The sequence below is a fragment of the Malaya genurostris genome, chromosome 1 (genome assembly GCF_030247185.1).
Source record: "Malaya genurostris strain Urasoe2022 chromosome 1, Malgen_1.1, whole genome shotgun sequence".
In the NCBI taxonomy this organism is placed as follows: domain Eukaryota; kingdom Metazoa; phylum Arthropoda; class Insecta; order Diptera; family Culicidae; genus Malaya; species Malaya genurostris.
In genome coordinates this window covers 23031049-23050703 of record NC_080570.1, presented here as the reverse complement: position 1 = coordinate 23050703, position 19655 = coordinate 23031049, and the positions used below count along the sequence as shown (strand labels likewise).

The 19655-nt window shown below is 38.1% G+C and overlaps 2 protein-coding genes across 5 annotated transcripts in view; one reads left to right on the top strand and one right to left on the bottom strand.

Annotated features, from left to right (window-relative positions):
- Positions 1-19655, top strand: part of LOC131434820 (uncharacterized) — a 424990-nt gene that overhangs the window by 172578 nt on the left and 232757 nt on the right. For all 4 annotated transcript variants that reach the window (XR_009230406.1, XR_009230403.1, XR_009230404.1 and 1 more), the window contains exon 5: positions 2584-2717. Coding sequence is in view for 1 of the 4 variants with exons in the window: in XM_058601990.1 (XP_058457973.1) it covers positions 2584-2717 (134 nt within the window). In the remaining 3 variants the exon portion in view is untranslated. The remainder of the gene's footprint in view (positions 1-2583; positions 2718-19655) is intronic.
- LOC131425082 (uncharacterized) lies at positions 8262-17700 on the bottom strand. Its single transcript, XM_058590587.1, has 3 exons — positions 17640-17700; positions 17245-17409; positions 8262-9348 (listed from the first exon to the last, which is right to left on the bottom strand). The coding sequence occupies exons 1-3, from the start codon at positions 17698-17700 to the stop codon at positions 8735-8737; spliced, it is 840 nt and encodes a 279-aa protein (XP_058446570.1). The 3' UTR covers positions 8262-8734.

Sequence of the window (19655 nt, the reverse complement as noted above, 5' to 3'; positions counted from 1 at the left end):
CACAGAAGTGTATCAAACGTTATAATACAGATACATATTTCGGAATGTTATTTACATCCTTCTTCAGTATATCGGTTTTATAAGTTTATTCGTGTAATGACGTGACATAGTAGAATTAAACGGTACAACAGCAGTACTATTAGTGAGAATATTCTACTAACAGCTCAAAGAGAAATTTGGTGATTATTTTTTAATCTTTGGGCCTCTCCCGAAATGAAATCCTGGGTACGGGCGTGCAACTTAAGCAATCAATTCTCGGTTGATTTTCCAGAAGGCCGTAACAGCAAGTGACAGTTTCTCTTTGTTTACTTTCTCTTCTATTAATTACCAAGCGGTTTACACGTTTATCACTTAACTCTTGGCATAGAATGATGCTCGAAACGTTCGACTTTCAAACAGAACTGTGAAATCCAAGAAAATCTTTTTAGATCACATCACAATAATCGAAAGAGAGAGTGAACAAAGAGAAACTGTCACTTGCTGTTACGGCCTTCTGGAAAATCAACCGAGATTTCTAAATGAGCTGATGAGCAGATACTTCGAATCGATTCACTTTGGTGAGCTAATCGTTTACAAGCTGCTCACTCACGCTTCCCGCATGCGCATGGCTGCCAGATGGCTGACTAATCGCTGCCAGCTGGAAAAATATGGCTGGCAGACATTCTGGTGACCGACTGCCTCACCGCTGCCAGATATTAGAGATGGGCAATTCGCTCCTGAGCTGTTCCAGCCCTATCAGCAGGCCGTTCAATTTTGTTGATTTTTGAGCGCTTGTTGAACGATATATTGCACGAAATATTCGTTCAATTTGCTGGAACGGTTTGTTGTTGTTTTTTCTCTTGCAAAAATAGTGTGAAAATTAAGTGTTACCGTTCCATAGAAAGAAAATTTGTTGTTATTCTACGTGAAGTAGAAGTATTGTGCAGGTATGTATTGTTAGTTTAAACAAATAAGTGGAAAAAACTTCAGAAATTCTGAAGTAAAACTAGTCCAACGGGGCTCCAACTCCTCATGTTAAAAATGGCTCAACAATGGACCTCTGTCTGCCGGGTTTGTTGAACCAAAAAAATGGCATTCGGTTCAACGGTCTGTTTCAAAATCGGCAAACGAAGGTCCCGTGTTGGACTCCCGTTGAACGATTGATTGGACTCTCATTGGACCAATGATCCAACGTATTGGACCAATGAAGGACCACCGTTGAACGTTTTTTTCTAAGTGGGAGTGAATCGAATCATTGAAGTGAGCTGACAGCTCACAGCTCTTTTCAAAAGAACCGCAGCTCACCAGCTCACTCATTTGCTACCCAGTTCACTGCATTATGACGCAGGGAACACGCTACGAGCTGATCGGATCTTCGGCTCTTTAGGAGATTCAATTTAGTCGACATCAATTAAAGATAAATTATTTCGCATTGCATTCATTGCATCATTGCAAATCAATTTCGATCATGCATTTGAAAGAAAACCGGTGATAAGAAAAACGGACCACAAAATGAACCTTAAGTTCAAAATAAAAGAGCTGATGAGCTGATACATCGAATCGATTCACTTTGGTGAGCTGATCGGTTCGGAGCTGTTCACCAAAATGAGCTGTTTTGCACGCCTCTACCAGATATACAACTCAAACGATACAACCGTATCCACCAGGATTTTTCCACATTGAAATCTTTGACATTTTCAGCGAAGGTGAGAAGATGAAAACGCTCGGCTAACTTGGATACAGGCGACTTTGTTTTGTCAAATTTGATTTGACAACCGTCACTGAATCAATTTTGGTTGCCGTCTGGTGGCCATAGCTGCCGCCCAGGTAGCCAAAACGCTATGCGGGTTAGTGCGAGCTGTGATGAGCTGTCAAAAGATTGAAGGATAAGTAGAATATTGTGGTTTTCAGCGGGGCATAGAATGCGTAATCGCCGTAGACTACCGAAATATACAGTATTTCAATATCAAGCACTTGAGTGAATGGAGAAATAAATCGTTTGGTGGATTAAAGACAATTACAGACCTGAAGGGTAATGTTTTCTAGCGACAAGAATTATTTGTTTGTTCACTGCAAACATCAACAAGTAGTATATGTTAAAGGCGACTGAATTTTTAGAGTAGACGATTTACAAAGACAAAGACGTCGAATAATATAAACTATCATCATATAATTATCGACGGGCCTGGTATCAGGCTTCAGTTAATAGAATAATAGGATAGGATAGGGTTCTAAAAGACGTAAATGTGCTCGGTTTTTATTTCAAGTATGCACTTTAGTAATTGGATTATTGAGAGATTAATTGACTAAGTTATGTTAAGTAAAAGTAGCAATATTGATCAATAAATCTTATTCAGATAATTGTTCACGGCTCCTAACAAACTTGTCACGATCTTTAAATTATGAAAGAATCAATGAATAATAGAAATCGTGTGATTCAGATTCGCTTCATCCCTTTATGGGTTTCACCTTAAAGTAACACTTTATTTGTTGACTTTAAAATCACGGCTGACGGTTCTACGGTATCGGGAAAATTACACATTCATCCCTAACTTTAACTAAACTGCATTATCAATGAATGCTTTCTTTTCTTCCTTTTCACAGAACTACCGCATTCGCCGCCCACCCTCTGGACGGAACACACAAAGTACGACCCGGGGGATATCCTGCGAGCCAACTGTTCGACACCGCCATCGAAACCGGGTGCCACGGTCACTTTCCTGCTGAACAGTATGACGGTAGGTGGAACTCTTCTCGAGAACAAGTTCTAAGTTTTGCACACGGAGAAATAAAATCATACCCGGAAACAATACATACATAAATACCGGTTCTGCGGAAAAGTGCCAAGCAATCTCGTTCTGAATTGAAACAATCAATTTTTAAGTTTGGCAGACTAGCTAGCGTATTTTTCATTGTTCCGAATGAACTGGATTTTTTTTTCTGTGTGCACAACAGGAATGTGTGAAAGCGTAAATTTTCCCAGCACTATCAGCACAGGTGAAAACAAGCTTGACCTGGGTTACGCGTTGATGTTTAATAATGAAATACCGTAGAAAGTTCCAGAAGCTTGCGGATTGCAAAAAGGAATGAAAAGCCACTGCAATGACAATCCGGTGCGCACGGTGGAAAATTATTGCATGGTAAACAAAACCGATGACCAAAAAGTTGTTCACGTGATAAAATGGTTCAACATTATTCATTCAACGCCAAACACATCAAATTCAAGGTTCTCCATTTGGAAAATTTTCCGACCCGCAGAAAGCTCACTCAAAATGTTTGACCACCAACCTTGTCCATAGTGCTGTTGCGGTCTGGTTCCGCTTTTTGCCGCCCGCTTTATATGTGTAGTTATTTATGGGTGTCATTAGTACCGGACATAATTCCTTTTTAATTAACACATAGGCAGCGCCCTCGAGAAGAAGCACTGGGTGGCGAGCGAACAGAGTGCGAATTAGGTGACTGGATGCTGCTGGTTGCACTGCGGACGATTTGGAGTCCTTGTGGTACTTGCGGTATGAAATGTCCACTCGGAACGATGAGCATACCAAGTGACAAAACTCTAAACAACGGTATCGAGCGACCTGTGATTCCGTGGACCGATGAAATGTCGACCAATTCTCGAGCTACTTGAATTGCCTTGAAAGCCATCACGTCGTTATAAATTATGGCTAATTTTCCAGGACTCTCGCGGCTGTGTGGCTCGCGTCTGCAAGCTGTAAATTAATTACAATTACCACACGTGCCACAGCTAATTTAAGTGTTTGTTTGGGGGGAGGGAGTCACTTACACTTGGAAAGAAAGCAAGAAGATTGCCGGTTAATGAATGCTATCTGATAAAGGCTGGGTCAAATCTAATTTATGAAAGTTTTCTGCTGGGAAGCGTTTCATTGAAAATTCACCAGCCAAGATTCATGATTGCACTGGTTGTGGCCGTATACCTTTTTTTTTAACTTTTGTGGTTATGTTTCTACTTCCTTTGTAAAATTTCTGGTCCTTCGAGAGTACAGGGAAAAAAACGCAGCGGAGAGGCAGCAACAGCAAACAAAGTCATTAAAGCATATCTAATTGAATCTACTTTCATAACAAGACATGTTCAATATTAATGTTTTTTTTTAAATTAATAAGCTTGGGCAACTTTTCTTTATAATTTAAGAATTGCAACGGGAAAGACTCTGTATACTTATAGTTTTATTGCATTAGGATATGAAACAATCTCGCTGGAGTATGGATTATTTTCTTCTGGCTTTCCACTGAACATTACCTTCGAGTTTGCTTTGGATTCATAACAATGCTGACAATGTAGTACGTGTCCTTGATGTTCACAAAAAAAAACTTACGAACCCCAGCACACTTCGGTGCGCAATAATATGATGTTAGATTTACATAAAACCAAACTAAGGTGATTGTCGCAAACCCCTCGTTGCGACGCCCTTACATCCAACACCGTGATAGTGTCAACCGGATTCCCCTCTTATGGTGAGCCGCTGGGCGTTAAAACGTCATTTCATATCGGGTAAGACATTTTGTAAAAAAATTTGCTGGTCATTGCTAAAAGAGGTGTCGAAAATTCTTTATGAATATATTGAACTTATATTGCGATAATATTAAGTTAATCAGTAATTTGTATTCTACGTGAGCTCCGTTACATGCAATAGTTATTTTGGATCATTATATCTAGTTATATTTGATGTTGCTGAAAGGTAAAATAATAAGTGAATTCATTAACTTAACCTAACCTTAAACTAATTTACTTATAGCGTGGCTGATAGCATTAATATTAAATAGGAAAAGGGACACTAAAACGTAAGTTCTTTTACTTTAATTAATTATATCTGATAAACTATATGCAATATTACTGAAGGAACTATATACTATGTACTGTGATTATGTTTGATTAATGCTTAAATATGTATACAAAGATTTGCTATAGAAATTCGTGTTGTATTGGCAGGAAATTTTTAACGTTCCTTAACGTTTGCTCAACACAATGGCGTAAAATGGAATACACGTTCAAAAAACCGGAAAACTGTCTTTTTTTCTAGTTGCATTCGCAACAGTGATTTTTTTAAGATGTATAGGATTTGATTTTTAAAAATAACACAAAAAATTGGCCGGTATTTCACTAGCTTCCAGTGAGTCAATGCTCTCAATTTGGCCATTGTTTCGCGTGCCGTGTGGGATGTGGTATAGTCTTGTTGAAACGACATGTCAGGCATATCCAGTTCTTCCTTTTTTTACGAAAACAAAAGTCGATGATCACACGGTAGCGCTCGCCAATCGCCCATCGTCGCCTTCGAAGAAGTAGTCCACACCAGAGCTAAAAAAAGTCATTTTCATTGACTGAAAAATAGACGAAAATGACAAGAAATTACTGTCACTCTCAGCTTCGCTTGCAAACGCTGAGAACGAAATCCATGTCCAGTCAATGACATAAGCGGGACAGTAGTTTCAAAATTGTGTTTATTCTTTCATTTGCCCTTTCAGTCATTTGCAGTTTTCAGTGAAAATCCCATAGTATGCAGTGTCGATATTCAACCAAAGCTGTGAGAATTGAAAACGACAGAAAAAGGTTTCACAATAAGTTTTAACTGTTGGTGCTAGAATTTGTAGTAGTTTTGGTTTCCAAAGAAGTTCTGAGATGTAATTACTTCGATTTGCCATATTTTAGTCGTTTTTTATAGCCAAGCGTCACATATTTTCAGTACATCGATGAAAGAATGAAAAATCAAATTCTGCTGTTGCTACCTGAAGATGTTAGTTTGGTTTCGTCTTGTCATAGAGGAAAGAGTGACGTTGGCAATCATGCTCTCTCATTTTTTCGATGAGAAACGAAATTGCTTCGTCTCTCTTCATTTGTTCTGGTGTCGGTCATTTACGAATGAGACAGTAAAACATTGAAAATGAGACTGCTGGAATGGTTTCTTTCATTGAGAATGCGTGACAATTTTAAGCTCTAGTCCACACTAAACAGTGTTTTTTGCGATGAATTGGAAGCTCTTGTAATGCTTCTTGTTGGTTGGTCTTCACTTCAGATGCGACAATTTTGCTTGTTGACTTATCCATTCAACCAGAAAAGAGCTTCGTCGCTGACCATACATTTTTTTGATGAGCACTTTCTTAACCGAACATGGGTTCTTCGTTCGTAAGTCGATTCATGATTAAATTATAGACCAAACTGGAAAAGTTTGACAATGACACAAAAAGATACCAGTAAAAAAATCATCCTTTACTTTTAATCAATTTTAATGATGCTGCATTGTAATGCTTCATGATGAATATCATTTTCCGTAATTACCAATTCGGTAAAAAAAATATAACCTATGGGGTTTGCTAACACGCGACACTCCAATTTCACACTACAAACTCGACAATTGGTAACAGCAAAAGCCAAACGGATAGGAAATCGAACATGCTAAAATTCAAATGGCATATCAGCGGGTATCGTTGGAGTACGAGAGATAAAAACATAACTTTTCATTGAATTTGCCAGTCAAATGGTCTCTAAAACGTTTGCCATCAGTTTTTTAACTTTTAACTTTTTTTCTGTACCTGTTTTTGTTCTCTTTGCCTTCATTCCGTCACTTTCGGCGTTAGCTCTTGTTACTGTGAACTCTGTACTTGTTGTTGAACTTTTTATACCTGTTGCTGTACTTTCTGTACCTGTTTCTATATCTTCTGAACCTGTTTCAGTATATTCTATACCTGTTCTAGTACTCTCTGTATTTGCTTTTGTATTTTTCTGTACTTGCTCCAGCACTCTCTGCACTTGTTCCTGTACTTTCTATATTTGTTCCTGAACTTTCGGTACCTATTCCTGATCTTATTGCACCTGCTCTTATACTTTCTGTGCATGTTTCTCTATTTTCTATACGTGTTCTAGTATTCTCTGCATTTGTTCCTGTCTTTGCTGTACTTGTTTCAGTACTATATCTACTAACTTTGTTTCTATACTCTCTGCACTTGTTCCTGTGTTTTCTGTAATTGTTCCTGTGCCTTTTGTTCGTGTTCCTGTACTCTCTGTACATACTCTTTATTGAGGTTTTTACGCCCGGTGAAAAATGAACGGTGACCCTAGTGAAAAATGGGTGGCCAATATATTTCCTGATGAAAACAAAACAATATGTAAGAGCTATTCACACGTGGCATCAGGCGACTGTCACCGGCATTTAACGGTTACGGAAAAACAACATTAATTATCAGCATTCAATATGAAGCGACACAACGTCACCTGTAAAATTCATTATTTTTTTTCTGTGAAGGCATCAACTATGCTTTTTTGATCAATCTCGCTCATTGTATTGTCAAATAATTCAATGATAGCGATATGTGTGCCAGAACCTTATCCGAAGTCATACTAAATTTAAAAAAGATTTTTGTTTTGCTAGCCAAAACATAGTTTTCTGTGTCATACTTTATAGAGAAATCAAAGTTCGCAGACATTTTTTCGGATTCACAGACAACCCTGCCTGAAGATTTTAGAATTTTTTACCTGACGTCTCAACTTTAAGAGTAATCTGAAATCAGCTGCATTCACATGAAGTTTTCGCGTCGCGATAACAGCAGTATTGCACAACTATTTATCCTGTGGTATTGTTTTTTAGAGCCGAAGCAAAGGTACAAAGTCGAGTAATCGGCAAAACAACATGACGACTCTACTGATGAGATGACTACTGGTACAATATTCCTATCAGCTGCAGAAACTTGAGTAGTAATACGACTCGACACGACACGGCTCGACTCCTACGTCAATTTCACGCTTATGTCTTTGGCATTACCTACTCCAGTATTTTTCGTTGTGATCTCAAACATTTGCGCTTCGGATTACTCCGCCAAAACACTAGAAACTCCAGTTATCTTCAAATCAAACACTCTCCAAAAACAGTCGTCTCTTATATCTTATCTATGGCATCCATGGTCTATTTTCAAGCAGCGCGTCATCATCAAGGTCGAAGCACTTTATGACGAATCTTGAGTAGCGAGCAAATCCCGTTAAGTGCCAATAGATGCTCAAGTGCTGCTGCTGCTGCTTCTGGAGAGTAGGACGATGTGAAAGAAATATAAAATTGAGTGTTTCCCTTACCTATACTTTTCACGTCAGCACACATTATTGCACGGGCGTTGATTTCGCGGTTGGTTGGATTGACAGCGTTCCCAGGAAAATAGCGGGAGGCAGACGCCCGAAAAAAAACGGCAAGCCAGCAGGCGATGCAGAAATCATATTAAACCATATTTAGACTCATCAAATCGTTATTTCATCTGATTTTTATTTCTCTCTCTCTCTCTCTCTTTCGTTTATTAAACTGCTTGTACTCTAGCGTGTCTGTCACGTTTCAGCTGTTTGTTGGAAGGATGCTTGTGTAATGAAAGCTTTCGAGGGCTTGACTCGGGAAATGAACGGGAAAATGTGTGATCAATATTTACCCAGTTATTTTCCGTTGATATTATGACTTAGTAGAGGTAGGACAACGTGTTAACAATAAGGGTAACTCTGGCTGGAGCAAATTCACCGGTATTCTTCCAAATAAAAGCTTTCTAGTGTCTTAAAAAAGAAGGTGAAACAGTGAATCGTAAGGTAAATGCAAATCTATTGGAAAGGATTTCTGGATTGATAATTCTAACGACCACTGAATTTTCACCCGAACAAGTAATAAACAAAGTAGCCTAGCTTATCTTATACAATGGTTCTAATAAAAAATAAACAACAAGTAACAAAAACCCTGGATTGTGTCTAGCACCGTTTTTTTTTCTCATAAACCTAGAACTGTTGATAACGTGCCGGTCCCGAGGGAGAGGAAGGAGGTCCATAGGCATTGGACGGAGGACCGTAGCTCTTGGCAGGTTCTTTGTTTTCATTGGTTTTGTACTTGATGAAGTAAACCTCGGGTTTGCTGGGTTCGGTTGGTTCGGCCTGTGGGATCTCCAACGGTGCAGGTTCTTCGGGTTTCTTCACCAGCACGTACACCAAAGTCTTGTGTTCGTCCTGTGGCTGTGGTGGAATCTGCTGCTGGATCGGTGCCGGTGGTGCCGGAGCCTTGATGAAGATGATTTTGTAGTGTTTCTTCGGAATGGGAGCTTCCAGTACGGCACTTTTGACGATTTCGGTCGGTTCTTCCGGTGGAACGTGCACGTACACATTTTTGGTGACTAGCTTCTGTATTGGCGGAGGACCATACTCGGAAGCCGGTGGACCGTACACCGGCGTCGGTGGTCCGTAGTCTGACGCCGGTGGACCATATTCTTGCTTGGGGGCACCATACTCAAGTTCGGGCAGCTGGAGCTGCTTAGCCGGCAAAACAATGCGCCCCCGTGGTGGCTCCGGGAAGGCTAATGCGCATGCAGCGCATGCCAGGAGAATCTGAAATTGCAAGGGAATGAGAAATTTATTTAAAATAAATCAAGTTGAAGCAATGCGACTTGTCATTTTAGGAGTTAGAATGAATACCGGGTGCGCGAGTTAAAAGTGGTGTTTTCCTAATCAAAAATAATCGCGACTATTCAAGAACGATGGCGAAATATTTTATATTCAATGTATTTGCTAATTGATTTATTTCATCCCAAAAGAAATCTTCACTTCTAATTAACATTCATTCATCGAACCGTTTTCGTATATCTTCGAAAGTTTAGAAGTTTTGCTCAGTCAGCGTGTGTCCCATCGATGAAAAGAGGTGACAAATGGAAGGTGCTTGACCTGTTGAGTATAGTTGGTGCGGTAGAAGTTTCCAGTTTCCACTTTGACTGAATATGGAGAAGCATTGTCAGTCTGCAGAATGACTTTGTGATGTCTTTGAGCCTATTTTGGTCGTTTTTTTTCAATAGTGCATTGTTCACGGTAGCGGACAATATTAACTTATTCGTCGGGTTTAAGAAGCTCCTTTTCCGCATAATGATTCGGTCCTACACTCGATGTTGATGGTTATCCTGATGTTAGCAAAGATTTTTTACGACTCAGATTCACAAAAAATATTTATTTTGTACGTCATCGTACAAACGAACCGCCAATGTTTGGTTCACAGCCTGAACAAGTAAGCCTAGCAAATTACTCCTTTTCATTGCGATAGTTTGAAAATGTGGATGGAGATCGTTTCTGGCAACGCTTTATGCTAGTTGCTACGGTGCAAAACAAACTTGTTTGTTTATGTTTATCGTTGCTGTATAAAACTGCAACAATCGGTCTAAATATCACCGGCACTAGCACAAAAGATGAAAAATGAACACAAACACCCACGAATCTACAAATATCAATACAGCTAGTAGTATACTTATTTATTTATTTATTTATTTATTTGGAGCAGGGAAAAGCCCGGTGGAGATGAAATATATCAATCTCTCTCTCCAACAGGCATAAAACCTCCTCATCATTTGTATCGACAGATTACAATGATCCAACAGATACATTTAGGCCTAACACTACAATTAAAACTAACAGTTAAAACTAAATTTATAACACTATAACTAGTTGATGACACCAAGTATAGCAGTATTAGTACTCTTACTTAGAAGGTAAGAAAGAGGAGAAAAGTGGTTGGGTAAATTGAAAACAAGGGTTGGTGGAGGGGGTGCTAAACGAGCGAAAACGAACGACGGGGTTGAAATCAGCATGTAGATCTAATTAGTTATCAAAAAGATGGTGGAAGAAAAAAAACGACGAGGTTAGAATCGACATGTAGATCTAATTAGTGATCAAAATGGATGGTGGAAGACAGAAAAAAGAGGAAATAACGACCAGGTTAATTTAGGCGAGCGAATCTAGTTAGTTTCAAATGAAGATGATGGAGAGACGGAATGGGGGTTAAATGAAAATAAAATATTAACGGTTCCAGACAAATCCTAATCTGACAGGTGGCAATCGTGAGATACTGATGATATTTAAAACTTACACACGATGTCTTAACAGAGTCTAAAACACAAAATCGTTGAGTTATTTTGTGTTATTAGATGTGTTATTTTGATGTTCTCTTGAATGACAAAGTTTATTTCCAGCAATCAATCCTGAACGGTTGAATGCAAAAAACGGATAAATGCAATTTAGTTTTGAAAACCCGTTAAAGTAATTTTGAACACAAAAACCGGATAAAAACATTGTGTGTAAAAACCGGACATGGATTTTTAAGCTGCAAAAATCGATTAAAATATATACCTTATGATCAAAAATGAACCGGAATTTTTATTTTAAAATTCCCGCGCTTGTCCAATCGGTAAACTTTTATTCTCTCAACGTTGGCAACACTTTTATACACATTCTGTCAAATTTTGACGCATATCGTACGATTGTTTTTGTTTGGCATCTATACAGGGAAGTTGAAAAATTTTCGTGTGGCGATTTTTATAATGGATGAAAATTTAGAACAACGTGCGTGCATCAAATTTTGTGTTGCAAATGGATTTAAGTGTTTCGAAACGTTGAAAATGTTAGAAAAGGCTTTTGGTGAATCGTGTCTAGGAAAAACACAGGCATACGAGTGGTATAAACGCTTCAAAGGTGGTCGTGCAAGCTTGGATCATGATGAGATCCCTGGCCGTCCAACAACATATGTTACTGAAAAAAACATTGAATCGGCGAAGCAAATCGTGTTGCAAAATCGTTCTGTACCGATTAGAGAGATTGCTGTGTTGTTGGGTATCTTTTATGGATCAGTCGCACACATTTTAACTGATGTTTTGGGTTTGAAACGCGTCGCTTCTCGGCTGGTGCCAAAAAAAGCTGAATTTCCAAGCACCGTACTCTCCCGTGTGACTTTTTCCTCTTCCCCAGACTCAAATTGCTATTGCGGGAAACGCGTTTTGAGACCATAGAGACCATCCCAAGCAGCAATCCGCAACTAGTTCTGATGCGACTAAGTCCAAACTATGTTGCAACAAGAGCACGAATATGTTTTTAATGTTATACTGGTTAAAACAAGGTGACAGCAATGTTTTTTCATATCATTACCAGTTACGAAATAGTTATTTAGGTTTCAAATCACCACATCTTTTTGTCATATTGAATTAATTATAAATTATAAGCTATCGTAACTTAATCCAAACATATCTTTAATCACAACTTCATTTCTAGCTACTAGTTGTAAATAAGTTTATTTGACTCCAATATTGGCAACCCGTAACTAGTTCTGATACCACTTAGCCCAACTATGTTGCAACAAGAACACGAACATGTTTTTTTATGTCATGCTGGTTAAAACAAGGCGACAGCAGTGTTTCTTTATAACATAAACATTGAACTAGCTATCATTTGTAAGTTATCGTTACTTGATTCTAACATATATTTAATCACAGTTTTGGTTTTAGCTACTAGTTGAAAAAAGGTTGCGAAACCATTATTAAAACGTAAGCGTATATGTAAATCGTTACTATGTGAATTCATGTAGTAATAACTTAGATATTATGAGATTACAACATATAATTCCTTCATTGATTCAGATAGTTATCGGTAGGTTTTCCCAAAGTTATGATAACGAAAATCCAAACAAAACAACCTTTGTTGGCTTGAATATGGCAAACAAAAAATGGAGTTTCAAGAAGTGTATGAAACATAAATAAAACCAGGATATTCCTTTTTTCAAAACTACTTTTTGCCGAAAATTGTGAAAGGCAGAATAGTCATTTTTGTTCTATGCACTGTCATAAACACGAAGAAAATAATATAGGGATTGAACATCGATTGTGATAATTCTATAATTCTCATGATATATGTATTTAAAATGATGAGAAATCACTCTACTTGGAATAATTTTGAGCATTCTGAACATAGCGTTTTTATGTTGTTTATTTTTTATATCTTTATAAACAGATTTTGATAGAAGGCGCATAAAAAACAGTTAAGTAAAATTGAATTCCGCACGACAGTTTTAAAATCGTTGTGAAATTTGTACCTTGTATCAAGTTTGTGATTTAAAGTACTTTTCTGCTTTTTTATTGATGATAGAAAAGTATTGTGGATTCATTTAATGTTTATAATGTCGATGGTGACTAAATTTCAACTAGTTTACTTGAAAACAAGGTATTTTCAAGTTATGAAAACATAAGTTATTTCAGTATGGCATTACAACGTAACGACAACTTATTTTTAACCGACTTGACAACTAGTAGAAACTGCGCTTTTTGAGTCATGCAAGTGGTTAGATGTTAGTAACAATCACTCAAATATCTGGTTGCATACTAGTCACAAACAAGCTAGCGTAACAATAATTGTTACTTGGGATAAAAGAGAATTCGCTGCGTGAACTAAAGGCCATACCTTCGACGGCCTATAAAACTTGTAGGGAAAGTTGAATCAAGCGTTGGCATGCATGTATTGCCACAGGAGGAGAGTACTTTGAAGGCGATAATAAAGAAATTTCTTAAAAATTGAAATTTTGCGTTTTTTTAATAAAATTCCGGTTCTTTTTTGATCATAAGGTATATTTTTAATGCAAACCCCGGATAAAGTATTTGTTGATTCCGAGACTGCTAATTTCATTTGTTCAGTTGTTACGCTAAATGTTTTAATTTGAGTATTGCATTTAAAAATACTGAAAAGGGGTTTACAATATGTTGAAAGTGATTGACAAGACAGTTTTCAAAAATAAAAAAAAAAAAACAAATTATGGCTTCAAATTAAGCGAAAAAAACTCAGCTTCTCTTTCAAAATTATCGCTCTGAACTTCTGAGCATTTTTCGTACCGCTTCGTCAGCTTCCTAGACCCCTTTTTATTGAGATTCTTAAGGTCTTTCTCATTTTCAAAGCAAAATCCTCCGAGACTTCTTTTGTAATGTAACAAAAAAAGTAGTCACTGGGTGCAGGATACGGTACTTCAGAACCCGTCATTGAAACTGACTTCGTGCTCAAAACCACGAATATGGAACTCAGTTCGATATCTTGGATACGGCCTGAACAATTTTCACAAACTTAGATTCAAATTACAAGTCTTATGATATCATACCAAACTCCATAATTTTATTCAGATCCGACTTCCGGTTCCGGAGTCACACAATGATTTTAAATTTCAAACAGTTGCTTAAAGCATGATGCAAGACCCTGCTGCTCGTTTGCTAGCTTCAGTCTATGATAATCAATGAACATCAAATCGATTACACAGGCCTCCATCTACGTCAAGACAATGGAACTACACCCGGTTCTATTCAAATGCTTCAGTCAATGGCGAATATGAGGCTCCGTTCCTAAAGCTTAAACACAGAAAACCAACAACTGTGCTGTGAACATATCTGCTGTTGCACGCTTCAAAATTTGAGTTTCGCTTCAAACAAGAGCAATTGCGTCATCCAGCTGTTGGTCGTTTGTATTGGAGAAAAGGAAAACGAAAAGTGGACAACGATGGAGAACATTATACAATATCAGCCATTCGAATGGCTTTAAGTGCTTATATAAATAACTATTAAGATTACTTCTTTGCAAATCGGTGGTAAAAATCATCAGTTTAGTGCAAATCTAGAATAATTTTATTAGTTTTATGCACTTTTCGCTGTGTAAAATTCGCACCAAACGAGTTCGAATAAAGCTAGTATTTGACTGGTTCGGACTCGAGAAAAATGTTCCGAAAAGTGTTTAATATCGTAGAGAATTCCATAGTTTCACCCTTCTAAAAGAAGGAAAATGAGTCCCGTACAGGGTTTTGATAGTTTCTCTCAATGAAATGTGCAAACCAGAAATGAAATAATCGACTTCAACACGCTACCAAGAAAATCCCGTAAAAAGGAAGCTTCTAACCAAAATTGATTTAGTATTAAATTAATCGGCATTGTGAGAAGCTCAAGCGATTGCGTCATCCAGCTCCTGGTCGTTTGCATTGGAGTAAAAGAAAGTTAATTGGACAAGTATGGGGAACAGTATACAAAATCAGCCGTTCCAAAGACTCTAAATGTTATGTTAAGAAATATTAAGATTACTTCTTTGCAAATCGGTATGTATATCTAGAATAATTTGATTAGCTAATAAATAAAGCTAGCATTTGGCTGCTTCGCCTTCAAGTAAAATGCTCCGAACAGTGTTTAATATCGTAGAGAATTCCACAATATAGCTCTTTTGAATTCCAGAAATGAATCTTGTAGAGCATTTTAATAGTTTCTATCACTCAAATATTTAGATGTATGCAATATTGAAATATATGAGCGAAACTTACCAAATGACTGACTGGTCCCCTTTTTTCTGAAATACAAACGTAATCACCCGTAACAAAACAGTCCTTTCCGGGACTCCAAAGTCACTAACGGTCCTTTTCAGGACCCCAAAAATAACGTAAAAAACTTTCGAAAACTGTCTGCCGCTCTAATGCCTAGAATACAAACGCAATCTTCCGAAACCGAATAGTACTTTTCAGAACTACCAAAAATCTTAAACGGTATCATATCAGTAAATATCTACACACATCTTGAATGCAGTCCTACCAAATACAAATTATAATACGGAATACTTCGACAAATTTTCAAGGACACATTTTGCATCGTGCGGTACACTGTCATGATACACTGTCAGAGTGACAATGTACTTTAACGAGTTTTCTATAAAACTAGCAACACTGAAGGGTAAGAACAAGTTCACCATAGTTACTGTTTATTATAGTGAAAAATAAATAAACAAACCGTTTTTATCTGATAATCAAGATCACAAGCGAAATGTAAGTTAAACGATAATCTAGAATGGTTAAGCCACCAAGAATATACTACTAGCTGTATTGATATTTGTAGATTCGTGGGTGTTTGTCTTCATTTTTCATATTTTGTGCTAGTGCCGGTGATATTTAGACTGATTGTTGCGGTTTAATACAGCAACGATAAACATAAACAAACAAGTTTGTTTTGCACCGTAGCAACTAGCATAAAGCGTTGCCAGAAACGATCTCCTTCCACATTTTCAAACTATCGCAATGAAAGGGAGTAATTTGCTAGGCTTACTTGTTCAGGCTGTGAACCAAACATTGGCGTTTCGTTTGTATGGGACTTAGGGTTATTATTATTTGTATTTGGTCCTACGTCAATCTCGCAGCTATGACATTAACTATCACAGGTTTTTTTAAACAACTTTCTTTCTTCCTTATTAAACATAAACATTAAACATTAAACGTTCGAAACGTGAGCACATTTTTGTAAAGTTATTTATAAAACGAAGATATGATGAGAAAAAATGAGAACTTGCCATGAAGTTATATTGAATAACTTGAAAATTTAACGTTAGTGGCCAAGTGAGAGCTTCTTTTTTTGCGTACAAAGTAGGCTACTTTATCTTTTAATCCGTAGGGTTTTTTTTTCTACAATGGCGATGCAATAAGCGAAAGAAATTGTAAACAAAGAGATTTTCTCATTATAAATTGCATTCAGTTGTAAACTTTTTCCATAACTATTTCCTAGACTGACGAAATGCAAGCAATTTTAGATAGTCTCTTGAAAAAGTTTGAGCATTACCTCCCTTCTTCTTCTCTCTAGAGGGGAACGCAATTTGAGTTGCTACAGATTGATTAATTCTTTCATCTTCAACTCGACTATTCATGTATTAGTTAAAACAAAAACACGCGTCGGGGATTTTTTTCTTCAATTGATTTTGATTTCGAATTTCGACATACACAGCTAAATTGCTCAGACATGCGTATGAAAAGTGATGCACGAATTACTTCGCTGTCAATCCGCCGAGCACGTATCCGATCTACAAAACTGATCACGTCAGCAGATGCTGACTGAAAGCTCTTTCTCCTACTTTCGGGGTTCATCATTAAAATTCATCATATTCAAGACGATAAAATGCCAACATTGATTACATCTCAGTACGTGCCTGTCGGTTCTGCCGAGAACAATCCACAGCTCGATTAATATCCTGATTCGACCGGGGGATGATTGCGATTCTTCCCGCTTTAGCACCCCGTCCCTCCCCCCTGTCACACTGATTAATTTCCTCCCGTTCATTGTGCATTTAATCAGCACCTTTCCGAGCGATCGATCTACACCTACGCTTCCATAAATTGCGAACTGCTGGCACAATTGCATTCTTAATCCTCCCCCTTTTTTATTTTATTTCGGTTCCTCCCTTTTTCTCGCCCGCTCGAACAATCCCAAGAGACCTTACTCGGCTCCACTTGTTCCGAAATTGCAATCAGATGAGATTTATGGCGAGGGTTGCTGCACCTGCCCTTCCTCCGGTCGGCCAGTGCTCAACCACTCGCCACTTCCGCTCCTCGGGCTCGAGCTAAACCGGATCCGTGGGAGAAATCGCACACTTTTGCATAACAATTGCAACACAAATCGAGTAACTTTTATTTGCGCTTTCGGAGTTCGGTTTACCTGTCCGGGCGGTCGGTTCCCGGGGTTTCCCCCGGTCGTCGGCACAGAGGGAATCCTTTTCACCCGACGACGATGGCAAATCGCTTGGCTCTAGCGAGCTGAGCTCGGAGAAACGGATGTGATGGGATTCGATTTCCTCGGCTGTGTTCAGGGAAAATACAGACACTGTGACATAGGAGTCACACAAGCGGGCAACATGGCAAACAAAAAAAAAGAAACGAAGGCGACATTTGATTAGTGACGATTCGAACATCAAGCAATGGATTCCTTTACACCCTCTCGATGAGTGTCAGGCACTCGTAATTTAGCAGAAACGTGCCGCGTAATTGAATTCATTTGTTATCACTGATCCGGTTCTTGTAACAACAGATTTTCACGGTGAATAATCGGGTTACCTGTCGAGCAGTCAGTGTCGTTTTTATTCTTAACTTTATTACTCTCCGAAAAAATAAACATATCTCCGTAATCCTGAAGTCCAAGTCTATTTTGATTCGATTTGAAACTTTAAAACATTTTCCTCAAAAATTACATTAGCAATCAGAATCCACTTTCTTCGAATTGGAAGAAACTTTGAATACGTCTTCAGTGTAGCAAACCATTCATCTATGCAAGTATAGGGAGAGTGATTTGATTCAAACAAATATACTATATCTCGGTTAATTTTTAAAAAGGGCGTATAAGCAAGTGACAGTTTTTCATTATCAAATATTTTGATGAAATCAGGCATCCCTGCAAGCAGTTGATCGATGGTGACAAACGAGGGGAAACCAACTAGTAAAAAAACTTTTACGTAACACAAGGGGTGTACCGATAGTAAATAGTTCGCGCAGTACAATATAGGTGGAACTAGTGCATCACGAAAAATTATTTTTATAAGAATTTACTCATACTGTCATGTCTGTTAGTCTGTGGTTTTGTTAAGTTTAGCCATATTGGCATGATTTTTATGCTCAACCACGCGAACAATTAGGAAAAATTAAGAAATCAAGGACGCTGCGGGAATACGCAGAATGACAAAAAGAGTGAGTAGCTACAGCCGTTTCCTACTCATTTGAAACTGTAGATACAAAACATCGGCATTGCACCATATAATCTCACAGAGTTCATTTCTCTTTCAAAAATTTTTATTTTTCGAACTAAGATTCTGCATTTATTGCAAATTTCAATAGTACCACACGGAAAAAATAGTTGCACATGGAAAAAAATTCATCTGGTTTCCGTCGCCTTGGCATCACTGCTCCGAGGTTCGGAGCTATGCAAAGTTACGGACGAGGAACGGCTTCCGGAGAAAGCTGACCAAACTACTGATCAAAGCAAACGGTGTACAAAATTATGTTACTTCAAAACGGCAACTACAACTGAATCGGTGCAATTCGCTCATTAATTATCTCCCAGAATTTTAAATGATAGAACTTAACAGTGCAACACAAAATTGACTTAGTTCGCAGAAACAAGGGCTCACAATTCCTAGGAATTTATCTTTTCTCCAGTGACAGTCCTCGCGATCTAATTTCATTTTCATGAAATTCACTATTAAATAGTTCACTTTCTGCCACTGCAGCAATACAGCAGCGATTGCATCCGTTTCGAAGTAAAACAATTTCGAAATACCGGCCTGTCGCCTCCCAGGCACACCACTTGCACCTAGTCTAATCCAAGCGAAAATGAGGTACGTCGGACTCGTGAAGTATAATTTTTCATAAATTAATAATTGAGTCGCAGGATAGAATTTAATGTGCCGGAAGATAAAGGTGTTCTGATGATGGATTTGTATGGAATGGATTCCGAGAAACTTTGGAAAGTGGACGATCTGGACATAAGAACTTGTGTTGTTGTCTTCTGATTCGAGGATCTAAAATAAGACGAGACAGCATATGAAAAACGATTCAAGCTCAAGTCATTAAGCAAGTCTTACAGGCAAGGATGGCTTTTATCGTATCAAAGAACGTTCACTGGCAACTCTTCAACGATAGAATCAGTGCCATCAAAGAGAGTTGGAAATCATCGCAAGAACAAAAACCCGGCATGGTTCATTTAACATAGAATCGACACCAGTGCGAGAGCGAATTTCTCTCGATGACATTTCTGAGAATCAAAGGTTAGCACGCTGCTGTGGGGATTCTCTCTGAAGCAACAAACGGTCGCTTATTCTCGTTTCGCGATCCGATTCTATACAGGCAGTTGATAATTGCGATAGAATAATTTTACGATTGCCGCTTATTCTAACTATGTGCATATAATCTTTATATAAGTTGTGTCTATGAAAATGTATGTGAATGCTCCACACAAGGGTTTTGAAATATTGCAACCTAGTATGAGAATCATCAAGTTGAATCATCGACTCGATTCTCTGCGATAATTGTCAACTTGCGATTCTATCTTGGGAAATTCCACACAGGAACGATCATTAT

Excerpts from the sequence above, each read along its gene's own strand:
- LOC131425082 (XM_058590587.1), bottom strand. The coding sequence starts at position 17,700 with ATGTTTATTTTTTCGGAGAGTAATAAAGTTAAGAATAAAAACGACACT. Across the intron at positions 17,410-17,639 it reads CGACACTGACTGCTCGACAG|TGTCTGTATTTTCCCTGAAC; the intron begins GTAACCCGATTA and ends CCTATGTCACAG. Across the intron at positions 9,349-17,244 it reads GGAACCGACCGCCCGGACAG|CCTTGCAATTTCAGATTCTC; the intron begins GTAAACCGAACT and ends AATTTCTCATTC.